General features: G+C 36.5%; 1 protein-coding gene across 1 annotated transcript in view; it reads right to left on the reverse strand.

Annotated features, from left to right (window-relative positions):
- FOCAD (focadhesin) overlaps nt 1-14922 on the reverse strand; it is a 339855-nt gene that overhangs the window by 121465 nt on the left and 203468 nt on the right. Inside the window, exons 19-21 of the mRNA XM_011988811.1 lie at nt 12707-12833; nt 5406-5591; nt 2252-2373 (exon numbers count right to left, since the gene is read on the reverse strand). Coding sequence (XP_011844201.1) covers nt 2252-2373; nt 5406-5591; nt 12707-12833 — 435 coding nt within the window. The remainder of the gene's footprint in view (nt 1-2251; nt 2374-5405; nt 5592-12706; nt 12834-14922) is intronic.

A 14922-nucleotide genomic window follows, 5' to 3' on the forward strand; every position in this document is an offset into this window, starting at 1 on the left:
CCCAGCACTTTGGGAGGCCGAGGCAGGTGGATCACCTGAGGTCAGAACTTTGAGATCAGCCTGGCCAACATGGTGAAACTCCATCTCTACTTAAAATACAAAAATTAGCTGGACGTGGTGGCACATGCCTGTAATCCCAGCTACTTGGGAGGCTAAGGCAGGAGATTCCCTTGAACCCAGGAGGCAGAGGTTGCACTGAGCTGAGATTGTGCCACTGCATTCCAGCCTGGAGAGCAGAGCGAGATTCCGTCTCAAAAAAAAAAAAAAAAGAGGAAAGAAAGAAGAAATATTTGGAAATAAAAAAGACTCAGGATAAAGTAAAGGGAGGACCAAAAGCAGAATTTGAAGAAATTTCATCTGGAAAAATACCAAATTGATTGCAACAAAAGAAAGAGGAGATGCAAGGAGATGATTTAAGAGAGATTTGAGTAATCTTGGAAAGATCCAAATGTATTTTTAGAATGTTCTCTGATTAACCTGGGAGAGAAGAAGGACCATGAAGCCTCATTGCCTGGGTTCAATTTCCAGGCTCCTCTACTTGCTAGCTCTGTGACCCTGACACATAACAGCACCTACCTCACAGTGTTGAAAGTACCTAAATCGATTATTAGCTGTGATTATTGCAATCATTTTTATTAACAAGCTCTGAAAGTTCATATGATTTCTTATCATATAGTTTGAGAAACTTCATGGGTCCCCCAGCCTTTATGTTTTAAGCAAATGAACTAGATATACTAAGCAGAATATGGGATCCAGTCTAAAATCCGACTATAGATTTGGCAGAATTCTGTCCAATATGCCTAATTGATCCCTAAAACAATGATGTTATTTTCTTTTCCCTTTGAAATTTTCTAGACTCTCTGCAGCACAAGCAATAAGTGTCTTAACCCAAAGATTTTCTGTGCTTACATCTTGGACACATCTTATAACTTCTGATGCCACTGCCAAAAGTTATCAGATGTCTTCTGCTGTCCCCTGCATTAATGCTTTTTCTTGTTTCTGTTCTGATGGTGACTTTTTACTATAAATCAGCTGTTAACTAAGACTTTAGACTTTAGTTTTCCTTCAAACGTTTAAGTGCACAGCTTAAAATACAAAAAAGTACCAAGTTTCTCCCTTCTCTATGCCAACTAATGAGATGCCAGGGACAAACGAACATAGAAATCACCTATGTCTGAAATTAAACCTTCCTAGAGAAACGTTGCTCTTCCCAGATCCTTCTTCTCTTTGTAGTTGAATGAAAACACTACATTAGGCCAAAAAAAAAAAAAAAAAAAAAAAAGCTTCTGAAACAAGTATTTACACAATTTTAATTCTAACTAAATATGTGAAAGGAAAATGGATGGCAAAGGATAAAGATGGGTCTTTAAAAACCCTCTAAATTTTGCTATGCCATTAAACTGGTGGCAAATGGTGTGATACAGAATAAAAGTGAATCAAATTAATTACAACCAAATGTATAAGATTTTATAGGAAGATATTTTAGAAATGCTAATTATTTTTACATCAAGTTCATTAAATCTTTCCAATTCATATACTTTTGCTTATAACTGATATATAACCTACTATGTCTGAACTATATAAATCTCTTTGCTGTGATATTTTGTTTTGTTATTCATTCATACATCTTAATTTGTATACATCATAATGAGTGTGATAAAATATTTAAAAACAATAAAAATGCATTTCCCAAGGGCTTTCCAGCTTCCCTCTTCCCCCAGTTTTGCCATAATCTGCAATAATCAGATTTCATATAAATCATCTAATAGAATCACATAACTTTATTTTTAAAAGGTAGCTGAAAGGAAAAGTAAAATAAACAGTAAAACCAAGGGTTATTTTTCTAAAATGCTTTTATTTACTTTTAATTCCAAACTCTCACAAAATATAAACACTGGTCCCCTACATAATTGCAAAGGATTAGAATTAAGATATAGGCAGTAGTATTTGTTTAAAAAATAAATTGTTATTTATTCTGAATAATGACAGTTAAGCATTGATGAAGTAAAGCAAATTCCTAGACATTACTCCCTAATAATTACGCTGGGCAGTGGGGCAAAACATGCCAATTTCTTTCAGAAATACATCAAAATATTTGAGTATTCAGTTGGGTCAGCTATTTTGGTAGTCTTTCAAAGCAACTTACATTAATTATGATCAAAACAATTATTTCTAAACAAACATCCAACTTCTTAAACATATCATGAAGGAGAAAACACTAAAACATAAAGAAGAGGACATGGGAACCTACCTCATGCACAAGAGCAAGTGAAGTCTGCTTGAAACTTCGCCCTCTACTGGCCATCAGTCTATTCAATGGTTTTCCATCTTTACTCTGATACATGGAAACATCGTAGCAAAATAACATACCACCTTTAAAAAAAAGTTATAAAGACTTTTTTGTTTTTTTAGACAGAGTCTCGCTCTGTTGCCTAGGCTGGAGTGCACTGGTGCAATCTCAGCTCACTGCAACCTCCACCTCCTGGGTTCTGCCTCAGCCTCTTGAGTAGCTAGGACTACAAGCGCGTGCCACCATGTCTGGCTAATTTTTGTAAGTTCAGTGGAGACGGGGTTTCACCATATTGGCCAGGCTGATCTCTAACTCCTGACCTCATGATCCGCCTGCCTCGTCCTCCCAAAGTGCTGGGATTACAGGCGTGAGCCACCACGCCCAGCTTATAAAGACATTTCTTATGGAAAAACTTTACTAATTAGATTCTCAGAAACTGATAATCTGGATAGAGATATTTATAAATAAAAGCTAACTTGTTAAGCAAATTATGATTTCTGACCATTTATGTATAAGGAATTAAAAAACACAAGAGATTTTAAAAAGCTAGTATTTAAAATATTATTGGGACAGGTGTGGTGGCTCACACATGTAATTCCAGCACTTTGGGAGGCCAAGGCAGGCAGATGGATCACTTGAGGTCAGGAGTTTGAGACCAGCCTGGTCAACGTGATGAAACCCCATCTCTACTAAAAATGCAAAAATTAGCCAAGCATGGTGGCGAACACCTGAAATTCCAGCTACTCAGGAGGCTGAAGCAGGAGAATCGCTCGAACTAGGAGGTGGAGGTTGCAGTGAACTGAGATTGTGCCACTGTACTCCAGCCTGGGCAACCAAGGGAAACTCTGTCTCAAAAATATTAACGTAACATAATATAATATAATATTATTACTTATTGACTTATAGTTTTTTAGTTAAGATCACATATGAAATATTTACAATTTACTTATGAATAAATAAGCATAAGTATAAATAAATGAACAAATTTGCAATTCTTGACTTAGTTTGTGAATTGTTAGTTCTAGAGAGTCTATTAAGTTTTTTCAAAATTTCAACTAAGGATAAATACTTGCACATATTAATCTTCATGAACACATGATAACATGGGTCCCTTTAGTTTATACTCACAAATGGACAAGCTTTCCCTCATTCCTGTATTCACATATACTTACTCTCCCTCTCCCTGCCCTTTCCACAATGGTCAACTAAGCTCTCAGCTGAACCTCCAGCTTATTTATGTTTTTTATTACACTGAGTTTCATTATCTTTATTATTTCTTCCCTTATCCTTTAAGTTTGATTTGCTGTTCTTTTCCAAGCTTCTTGAGATGGAAGTTCAAATAATGACTATTTTCCTTTCTTTTCTAAAATATACATTGAAAGTGTAAATTTCCCTAGAGGGGAAACAGTGTTTAGAAATACTATTTTAGCTACAACCTACACGTTGTTATATGGCTTATCTTCATTATCATTCACTTCAAACTACCTTCTAATTTCCATTTTGATTCTTTTCTCTGATCCATCCATTACTTATAAGTATACAGTTCAATTTTCTACCTACTGGAGATATGGTAATCATTTTTGTTATTTATTTTTAGCTTAATCCCATTGTCATCAGAGGACAGACTCTAGGTGACTTCAATATATTGAAATTTATTGAAGTTTGTGGTCCAGTGTATGGTCATTTTGGTAAATTTTCCATGTACAGGTAAAAAATATATAAATTCCATCACTGTAAGGTACAATGTTCTACATGTCAATACAGTAGTTTGTTCATAGTATTGTTCAAATATTTTGTAATTTTATTGATTTTCTTGTCTCCTCGCTCTGCCAGTTACTAAAAAAGATATTTTAAAGTTTCCATTATTATTGTGGGTTTGTCTATTTCCTCTTTTAGTTCTACTCATTTTTGTCATATATTTTGAAAGTATGTTATTTCATGTAGGCCAATTAGAATTGATATTTTCCAAACAGAGTGACTTCTTTTTCTCCATGAAATATTCCCTTCATTTCCAGCTTCTTCCTTTGTCCTGTGTCTAATACAGTATATGAAAAAACTACAGAAGCACTAAATGATATCATTGTTAATCAAAGAGTAGTTTTCCTCTCCCCTCTGTTAGGCAGACTGGGTGAAGGACCAATTACTTCAACCTAATCAGGAATTGATCTGGGTTAGGATTGATTATAATTTTTGTAATTTGAGTCCAGCTCTGGTTCACTCCTTTGCCAGGGTATATCTCCCACAACACCCCCCACTAATTGGCAGTTTAATGAGTCTTTGACTCCTCAATCTGAAACAATTATGGGAGATTTAAGTCTGCCCTCAGAAATTTTCAGCTTAGCTCTTTAGCTTTCCATCCCATAAAGCTTCAAAATGTTGCAAATAACTTAAGAGAGAAATTGCCCATGTGCTCAAGGTCACTCTAGTTCTGAATTGTGTCACTCTGGCGCCACATGATTGCCAAGATGTCTGTTGGTTTCTCCACCTCCTCACCAGCCTCTCACTAAAGTTGAGCCTGAATGCTCAGATTCCAGCTGTGGCCAGAATTAGTAAGTTCACCCAGGTGAGAGCAGTTGCAGATCTTCAGTATCAATTCACCATTCTCTCTAGGGCTTTTACCTCTTGCATGCTGTTTTTCCAAGATCATTCTCCTAGCTCGTCTTTGTTTCCTAAGTATCAGAAGACTAAAAGGGATTTCACTTTGCCTTTCAGAACCTTTCAGCCTAGCTCTTTAGCTCTTGGTGCAAATTCCAAATTCAGCAAATGTCCTATGAGAAAAATCTCTAATTTGTTGCCCTAGTCTCAGGCAATCACTAAAAGCTCCTCTGGTTTCTCTTTCTTCCAACAGGTCATGCCTGCGGGCTGAGTGGGTATCCCCCAAGGTGGGGAAAAAACAGCTCTAAAATGTTCTGCTGACTCTGAAACTTTAATTCATCTATTTGCCTTTGCTTCTACAGTTCTGTGATGTCTCTTAAAATGCAATTATTTTTGTAATTTATCCAGATGTTAGTAGCAGCAGCAACACCCTGCCATGGCCTATTACATCCTACTTGGAAGTGGAAGCTAAATCATTACATGAAAAACCTATATTTTTGATACTATGTACTATCCTTACCTGCAAGGCCAGGTTTCAATCCTGGTTGCTTGTTTGTTTCATACATTTTCAATATAAAATTGGGGATTCCTGCTACAGTCTTTCCTTGGTCTGAGCGGGCACCTCCTTTTAATGCAGAGTGGTATATCCCACGAGGCATATTCACCATTTCTTGCTTCACAAGTGATGTAAAGAATTCCTCCAAAGCTAAAAGAGGATAAAAGGAGACCAAAAGTAGAATAAATGCAATAAGCTAGAAGAGAAACATTCGTTCTTAATTCATATAGAAACAACTAAGCTACATTTCTGGCCAAACCTTACATGGTAAAAAGAGAACTCTTGATCCCCATCCCTTTCTTAGTCTTCCTCCAAATTAAAACATGGCACCAAGTTGCTCAAACTTAATTCTTCTCTTTCCCTCACTTCTTACATGTAATCCATTAGCAAGTCCTTCTGATTCCACCTTCAAAATCTATCCCAAATCCATCAATTTCTCTCCATTTTTCACTGCTATTTATCTACTTATTATCTTTTCTCCTCCTCATACAAACTAATGTAAAAACTAGTTTACTGAATTCTTTTCATCTTGACCACCCTCTATACACCTTCCTCTGCCCAGAGGCCAGAGTTTTGTCATTCCCGTCCCTAACACCTGCCAGTTGCTTTTCACTGGGCATAAAATAAAATCACAACTTCTGACCAAGATCAAGACCTTTTATGATCTAGCCCTGACTCCCCTCAGAGTCCTGACTCCCCTCGGAGTTAATTTCTAATACCCTACCTCCCTGCTATGTTGAATTCACACTTCCATATGGCCTCTTTCCATTCCTCAAAAACACAAAGTTGATATTTAAGTCAATGCCACTGCATTTGCTATCCCTTCCACCTGGAATGTATCAGTCCCACATTTTCATGAGAATGGCTCCTTCTTATCATTTAAGTGTTTTCAAAAAAACCTCTTTCATGACTATCTATTCTTAGCAATATTAGTACAATTATTCTAAAATGAGATATTTCTTTGCCTGTGTTCCTTCTAATTAAGCCCATGATCTTTATTGTTTGACATTTTACTTACCATATAATAACACAGAAATGTGATATCAGAAGACAACAGGATGCACAAACAAAATATTTGATAAGACTATAAGTTTATATTCAAATGTGATTTTCCTAAGGACCACTAGAGGTTGCCCAATACAGAAACAAACAAAAAAAATTAAAACTCAACAAATCATATGGAATGGAAAATGGAAAAAAAACAAAAAACAACAACAACAAAAAAACACTGCATGGGGCTCTTATAGAAACAAAAAGCAAGGGTCCGCCTAACTGGAATTTCATTCTGAAAAGAGCTATCTAAAAGCCTCCTTTAAATGACTGTGATTGAATTACAGGCAGCAAGAGCTCACTGGAGCATTTATTATATACCCAGTTCTGACAGGACCCTCCTAGATGTAATCACGATTCTCCATTCAAAGTTCAAAAACACCAGTATGCGATGTTTTCCATTTACTCCTTCTTATGTATCCTCTATCCTTCTCAACCCTGCTCTTTGCACTGGAAAAACAGTCTTTAAAGAAAGGCATTAACAGACTCCCATGTCTGTCCTCTGGCTTCTGGTTGGTTTCAACCACTGGAGTCACTGGCAGGAAATCAAGGGGTGAAAACAGTAAAGTCAGGAGATGTATTCCCCAGACACAGGACTTCCTGCAGGATTGCTACAGGTTGCCTGCGTTCCTCTTTACTTAAAGTCTTGGCTCCCCTCAGGCACCCCTATTTATAATACAGATACTCTCTCTTCTTCTTCCTCCCCTTATCTCTGTAGGCCAGAGACATTAAGCAGTGTGAGATGGTTCACCATTTCTTGTGAGTTTCCCTTAACCTTGACAACATAACTGTAAATAGGTTCTTTATTAAACTCTCTTCAATTACTCAGTCTGAATGTACTCCCCACACCTTCTTGTCATAAGTGATCAATATACCATTTATACAAAAAAGATGAGTAATATCCGATTGTAGGCCATGTACCCCAATTTCTGCATACACATACACAGGGACTGCTTCAAAGTGGATATAATTATAGACTTTACAGAATGCAGCTATGAATCATCCGTTTGTGAGGGTAGAGGCACTATGATGAAAGAAAGTAAGTTCATCCTTTCTCAGAAGGGATCCTATTCTGGCAAAAGGTGAAACATGCCAAGGGGCAAGTATACATCTGCACATAGACTAACCCAGCAATGGAATTTTTCTGCTTACCAAGCTCTACAGTGAACTACAGATGTTTAACTAACACCAGTCCAGGGATTAATATAAATGAGGATAAGATGCCAGGAGGCTAAGTGTAGCTGATGTATAGAGCTTCATCTTCCCCTAAATATTAAGTTAGCAACTAGAATTTTTCCCATTGCTTTTGAGCTTTCCCCAATCTCTTTCTTACCAATGACCAGATGGGAATTTAAAAAGAAGCTGAAAATTCATAGGATACAAAGTGTCAGATATCAATTCTCAAAACAACCCAAATGTGCTTAACAGCTGAATGGATCAACAAACTGTGTTACATTCACACAATGAAATGTCAGTCAGCAATAAAAAAGAAAAAACAATTGATACAGGTAACTATTTGGAATAAATATAAAAAACTAGTGCTAATAATAATCCCAAAAGACACAATTCCACACACCATAATCCCAAATGCTGAAATTCTGGAAGATCAAAATTCCTTAAGTCTAAACTTCCTAACATCTAAAATCCCCAAAATCACAATCCCAAAAGGTTGAAATCCCAAATGCTGAAATCCTAAAAGCCTAATCCTGGGGTAGGAGTTAGTGCATTTTCAGTTGTACACAGGATAGCTGCATCATGTTAGGCAGAACTATTACCTTGTTACTATCTTTATTTGGAAGTTAAGGAGATGTATATGGGTGCCAGTTGACGAGGGGTGAACTTGTGAACTTAAGTGTCAACTTGGCTGGCTTAAGGAATACCTAGAAACCTGGTAAAGCATTATCTGGGGTTGGGGAATGTAAGGGTATTTCCAGAGGAGACTAGTATGTGAGTCTGAGTAGTGTACGGGGGAAACCTGCCCTTGATGTTGATGGGCACGATCCAGTTGTCCAGAGACCCAGAGAGAACAAATACAGAAGGTGAACTGCTCTCTCTATGAGAGCTGAGACAGGGTTCTGCTGCTGCTTTTGGACATCAGAACTCCAGGCTCACCAGCCTATAAGCTACAGGACTTACACCAGCAGCTCCCTGGGTCCTGAGGCTTTTGGTCTCAGATTGAGAGTTACATCACCCACTTCCCAGGTTCTGAGGCCTTCGGACTTGAATGGAGCCACACTACCAGCATCCCAATCTCCAGCTTGCAGACAGTCTGTCACACAACTTAGCCACCACAATCATGTAAGCCAATTATCCTAATCAATCCCCTCTCATATATCTATATACATATCCTATTGATTCTGTCAGAAGAAATGTGACTAAAATAGATTTGGTATTGGAGAAGCAAAATACCATTCCTTCTTACTATATTCCTTACAACAGAGTGGAAGAGAGATGCGAAATTGTTCTCTCACAAAAAGGTTGCAATAAGTTATGTGTACAAGGCTACTTAATGGTGAAAGAAGTTCAAGAGCTAATTATTATTGATGCTGCAAAAGCAGAAAATTGCTTATTTCCAATGGCTGAGCAATAACCAGACTTTCAAATGGAGAACATATACTCACCAAATTTGTAGACCACAACTACTCTCCAAATACAAGTGCAGTTCACATTTTGAAGATCACAGAAGTGAAAACACAGGCAAAAAACACAAGAAATCTCCCCTGCCAAATTATTCAATCATATACAACTTCCGCCCCTTCACACATAGTGCCAATTTGCTATGCTATGTATTTCATTTTTGCATCTATTCCAATACTGGAAATACAAATTGTATAAAGACTTCTAAAGAGTTCTAATTGGCTTTATGCATTTTTTTTTTTTTTTTTTTTTTACAAATCTGACTCCACAAAAACGCATTATCACAACACTGACTTTGTGTGTACGTATCGTGTACGTATGTAAAAATGTTGAAACTTCCTCAATAAGTAGAGGTGTCATTTTGGTATATCTGCATTTGTGAAACATAAAATATCTTGAGATCTCAATTCTTTGAATGACTGCATATGCAGTGGTGACCCGTTGAGGTTTTTGTTTGTTTGTTTTTTGTTTTTTGAGATGGAGTCTCTCCGTGTTGCCCACACTGGAGTGCAGTGGTGAGATCTTGGCTCACTGCAACCTCCACCCCAGGTTCAAGTGATTCTCCTGTCTCAGCCTCCTGAGTAAATGGAATTACAGGTGACTGCCACCATGCCCGGCTAATTTTTGTATTTCTATTAGAGGCAGGGTTTCACCATGTTGGCCAGGCTGGACTTGAGCTCGAGATTTTTGACTGATTTTGTCAAAAGACTTCAGTTGTGCATCAGAGTATTTCAGATGACTGCAGTTACAAAGCTGGGAGCTACAACCACCAATCATAGTGATAAGCATTTATTTGTTCTGAGGGCCATTTATTTATGGATACAGTTCATCTGCTCCTAATTGTTATATTGTGGCTGTTGTTAGTATATCTGTTTATGATTGCAAAAATATGTACATTACTTTGCCTATTTTATTGTATAAAGTGATCTATGAAGTGCTCTATTGTGTTATGTTTCTCAAGTAAATTGCATTTTTAAATATAAATATACATCTTTTAAAAAACTTTTCATTATTTTTTCTAGAATTATATTTTTGAGATTTCAGAATTGTGATTTTGAGGATTTTAGACTTTAGGTATTTTAATCTTTCAGGATTTCAACAATTACAATTATGGTGTTTGGGATTTGATCTTTTAGGGTGATGGCCCAAACCCCTCAAGGACACTTGAGGGGAAAAGAAATAGCTAATCCCATAAGTTTACACATACTTGGGGAAAAAAACCTACAAAATTCAAATTGGTCTACAGTTTAAGTTAGTAATATTGTGCCAATGTCAGTTTTCTGGTTTTAATATCATACTATGGTTATGTGAAATGTTATCAAGTAAAGCACCAGGGCAAAAAAGGTACACAGAACTCTCTAAACTGCTTTTGTAACTTCTTGCAAGTGTAAAATTATTTCAAAACTTTTTAAAAATAATATCAATAACATCTCTATTCAAATAATGCAAATTCCTAGATTCACTTTACAGCTGTTTTTTTGTTCATTTGAAAGGAATTAAAAGGAGGAAGGGGCAGGATTCAACTTAAATTCAGCACAATCCACTTTTCTGCCTGTAGCATTTGGTGACTAATATATATTATTCACCCTGTGCATTTTAGGGTATATATTCCTAAGACTGGTGCCTTTTTTCTGGTTCTTTTTCTAGTTCTCTAGTAATCAAAGGAACACTTTCTATAGTTCTCTAATAATCAACGAAGAAATGTCCATGGGGACAGTTTGCCAACATAGCATCTAGATCACCCACCTCACTCAAATTACTAAATTTTCTCAAACAAATACAGTTGTTGATCTCAACTCTTCCACTTCTTTCTCAAGCAAAGGTACTGGGAACCACCAAGTACAAACAATGTAGAAGCGCCAGGTAATAGCCACCATAGCACTGCACATTCTGTACTGAGAGGACAAACAACAGCACCCCTTGGCAACAAATATCCCCCCACTTCTTCTGACACCACAGACTGTGATGGGGGATACATATATGAGTGAAAAAATACCATTTAAAAAACCCCAAAGGACTTTTGACTCTAGGTTATTTCAGGTTAAAGAAAGAACTTTGGATAACTGAAGCCTTTTTCCTTCCTTGGACTCATGTTAACTTCAGGGAGGTCTTAAGACTCTGAAAAGCTAAGAGGTAGGAAGTGGGGAAGAACAGAAGAGAGGAAGAGTGAACAAGTCTTTGAGGATTCTTTCTAGATACCAGGAGAAGAGAAAAGGTGAACTCTTTGTCTAACTTGGCCATTCAGTTTTCTCTAATAAAAGGAGGCAGGGAATTGTAAAAGAAGCTTTGCCTAGAAATAAATAGTATATATTTGGCTGAATTTCCCAGGAATTTCCATGAGGGATGAAACAAGGGGGAAAAAACTTCCACCATTACAGGCTAGTATGATTATGACTGAGAAGATAAAATGGCATTTTTTGCTTTCATTGAACTTCATTTCCAGAAATTAAATTTTTACATCCATGAACATTCAAAGTAGAATTGTAACAAAACTAAGCAAGATGTTGTCTAATATAGAAAAGCTACTTAAGCACAATAAATCACTTGGGGAATTTTTAAATAACTTTTTAATGATCAGAAAATAATATTCAAAATAAAATAACGTAAATTCCTAATCACAGTCCACAATCAAACATATTTTTCGAATGGTATCATCTACCATTTCTTGGGTAGGGCATATAGTAACAGGGGCAGGTGAGAACTTCTAAACACAATATACATATAGAATAATTACCACATATAAGCATTAGAATGCTTTATTTTGTGTGTGTGTGTGTGTGTGTGTGTGTGTGTGTGTGTGAGACAGAGTCTCGCTCTGTCACCCAGACTGGAATGCAGTGGCATGATCCCAGCTGCCTGCAACCTCCACCTCCCAGGTTCAAGTGATTCTTGTGCCTCAGCCACCCAAGTAGCTGGAACTGCAGCATGCACCACCACACCATGCTAATTTTGTGTTTAAGTCCTGACCTCAAGCAATCTGCCTGCCTCAGCCCCCCAAAGTGTTGGGATTACAGGCGTAGCCGTCACACCCAGCCTATTTTTTAAAAGCTAAAGGCCCTATAAGTTTTACATCAGAGCTGAATGACCATATGATCTGATCCATCTTTGAAAAGCATTAATTTATAGCTCTCAAATAAATCAGTAACATCTTTGGCATAACTCTATAGAAAGAATAAATGTATAATAATGAACTACTCAGTAAATCTCTGAATAGTCTAATGATCTTTTCACTCGGCTTATATAATGAAGTATTATTTAAATCAATGACCTAGAGTACCAGTGCAAATTCATCTTGTGGAATACATTTAGCCTTTCAAATGAATTTTAATTATCAGTGAACGCAGTCGTTTACACTAGTTTTCTTGTACAATGCTACTCAGATCTAATGTTTTTTCATATGATTTAAACACCATACTACCTCAAGCTGTTTCGATAGAACAGATGGGTGCATTTAACATTCTGGTTAAAAAATATGCACATAAGGTTAAACTATAGTATGTACCTATCACAAAAGAATATAATCAGACAAATCCAATCACTAAAAAATGCTAGCTTCTCTACTAACAAATAGGAGTCACCTGGTAAAACCAAAGAGGGGGTGAGTGACAACAGTTTGAGATAGCAAGAGCCAGGAACTGAAAGATCCACATCCTCATCATCTTCATCGTCATCCAACTCTTCAGGAATGGGAATTTCTGGTCTTATCTGAAATGATAAGTGAAAAAATCATAGAGAGGATAATAATAAAACATTATGCAAAATCTTTTCTGTATCCTTTTTGTGACAAGATTTTAAAATTTTGTTAGACTCCATCACTCTATAACATAAAAGACCATTGAAATTAATTTTTTAAATCTATTCATTTTTCAGATTAACTAAATGGTCATGACTCTAGTCATCTTATTAGACACAATCTCAGATCCATATAAAAAGCTAATGTTAATACAGTAAATCACTGTAAGTCACCATAAGCAATAATTACTATAGAAAACTAATAAAATCCTATACCATCCAAAAATAAAATGCAAACACTGATATACTCAATATATTTAACTTCTATAGCTCACAGTTAAATATTTGCCTTGTCTGAACACCTTTTTAAAAATTTGTGATTCTAGTAATACTTCCATGACAAGCTTAAAATCTTCCAGTAGAATATATAGTAGAGCTCAGGGAACAACAGAATGCTTTAGTTGACTTTTTTTTTTTTTAAAGACTTGGCAGTTTGTTGCTATGGAATACAAAAACACTAAAATCTGTAATTGGTAGCTGTACATTATTGTGTCTAATTTGCATTTTGAAGATTTTGTGGTTGCTCTTTGATTAGCTAGGTTTGTTTGAACCAAAAATGAAAAATGTAAAAAGATTTCCACATTGTTTTCATAAGATGTAACTGTTAAGCAATTAATTAAATTTTTAATACCTTCAATGACACTCTATCATAATGCCCACATGGAGATAATTAAGCATTAGGGGAAGAAATCAAAATATATAAAAGTGGTTTCTATAACCATAAAGTGCCAGAATCCAGTCATTACCATTAGCCTGTCTCCCAGATTTATTTTTAGAAATAATTAACAATGCCTGCAGACCGCCGTCTTCATAGGTCCCCAAAGCACTGTTCCATTTAGGAACTGTACTGACTCAGGATTCTTGCAGGGGAGTAAAAGAAACAGAAAAGAAATGCTTCTCTTAAGTATAATAATCTCAACTCCAAAGAAGCCTTTCAACCATAACTAGTGTTCTCTTCACTAGTGAAGGAGAAGTGAAAGCAACCTGACTACCCAAGCACTGTCCAAGACAGGATTTAATTCAGACTCAATATTAAGTACCTAATTCTCAGAGGGCTGAATCAGCCATACTTACAAAGATAACTATCAAGTATACTCTAGATAGGGTATGAAAGCGTCTGTCAAAATCACTGCGTATCAGAGAAACTCTGGCATGTTCACAAACCTTTTAATTCTGACCAGTAGGGTTTTACAAGTGTCTGGTCTGTGTGAATACTCAGTCTTCCAGGTTTACTCTCATCAAGAGTTGTCTTAAAGATTCTAACCAATCCTAGTGGCCTAAAAAGTCCTAAGAAAGAAGTTGGTTCTGAGTCCTTCTGTCTTGCTTCCTGACATTTTACACATCATAGTAACTTGGGAAAACAGAAAAACAGAGTTACTATATGGTCTAGGAGTTTCACTCCTAGGTATACATACAACCAAGAGAAATGAAAATACATGATCACGCAAAAGCTTGCATAAGTATTATTTATAATAGCCCCAAAACGGATGCAGCCCAACCGTTCATCAATTGATGGAATATATAAACAAAATATAGTATAAATCAATACCATGAAATATTATCCAGCCATAAAAAGGAATAAAGTACAAATACATGCTACACATGAAAGAATCTTGAAAGCACTATGCTAAGTGAAGAAAGCCCGTCACAAAAGACCACATCTTGTGTACTTCCATTTATAGGAAAGGTTCAGAATAAGCAAACTTACAGAGGCAGAAAGCGGATTAGTGGTTGCTTAGGTCTGGGAGAGGGAATGGAGTAATGGAGACTGACTGCTAATAGAGTTTCTTTTAGGGGGGAAAATGTTCTAAAATTAGATTGTGGTTACTCTGTGACTAGTTGCACAACTGTTTCAATATAGTAAAACCACTAAATTGTATACTTTAAATGGGTAAGTCGTACAGTATGTAAATCATATGTCAAGGAAGGAAGGAAGGAATGAAGGAGGGAGGGAGGGAGAGAAGGAAGGAAGGAAGGAAGGAAGGAAGGAAGGAAGGAAGGA

Source organism: Mandrillus leucophaeus, unplaced genomic scaffold, assembly GCF_000951045.1.
Source record: "Mandrillus leucophaeus isolate KB7577 unplaced genomic scaffold, Mleu.le_1.0 Scaffold1090, whole genome shotgun sequence".
In the NCBI taxonomy this organism is placed as follows: domain Eukaryota; kingdom Metazoa; phylum Chordata; class Mammalia; order Primates; family Cercopithecidae; genus Mandrillus; species Mandrillus leucophaeus.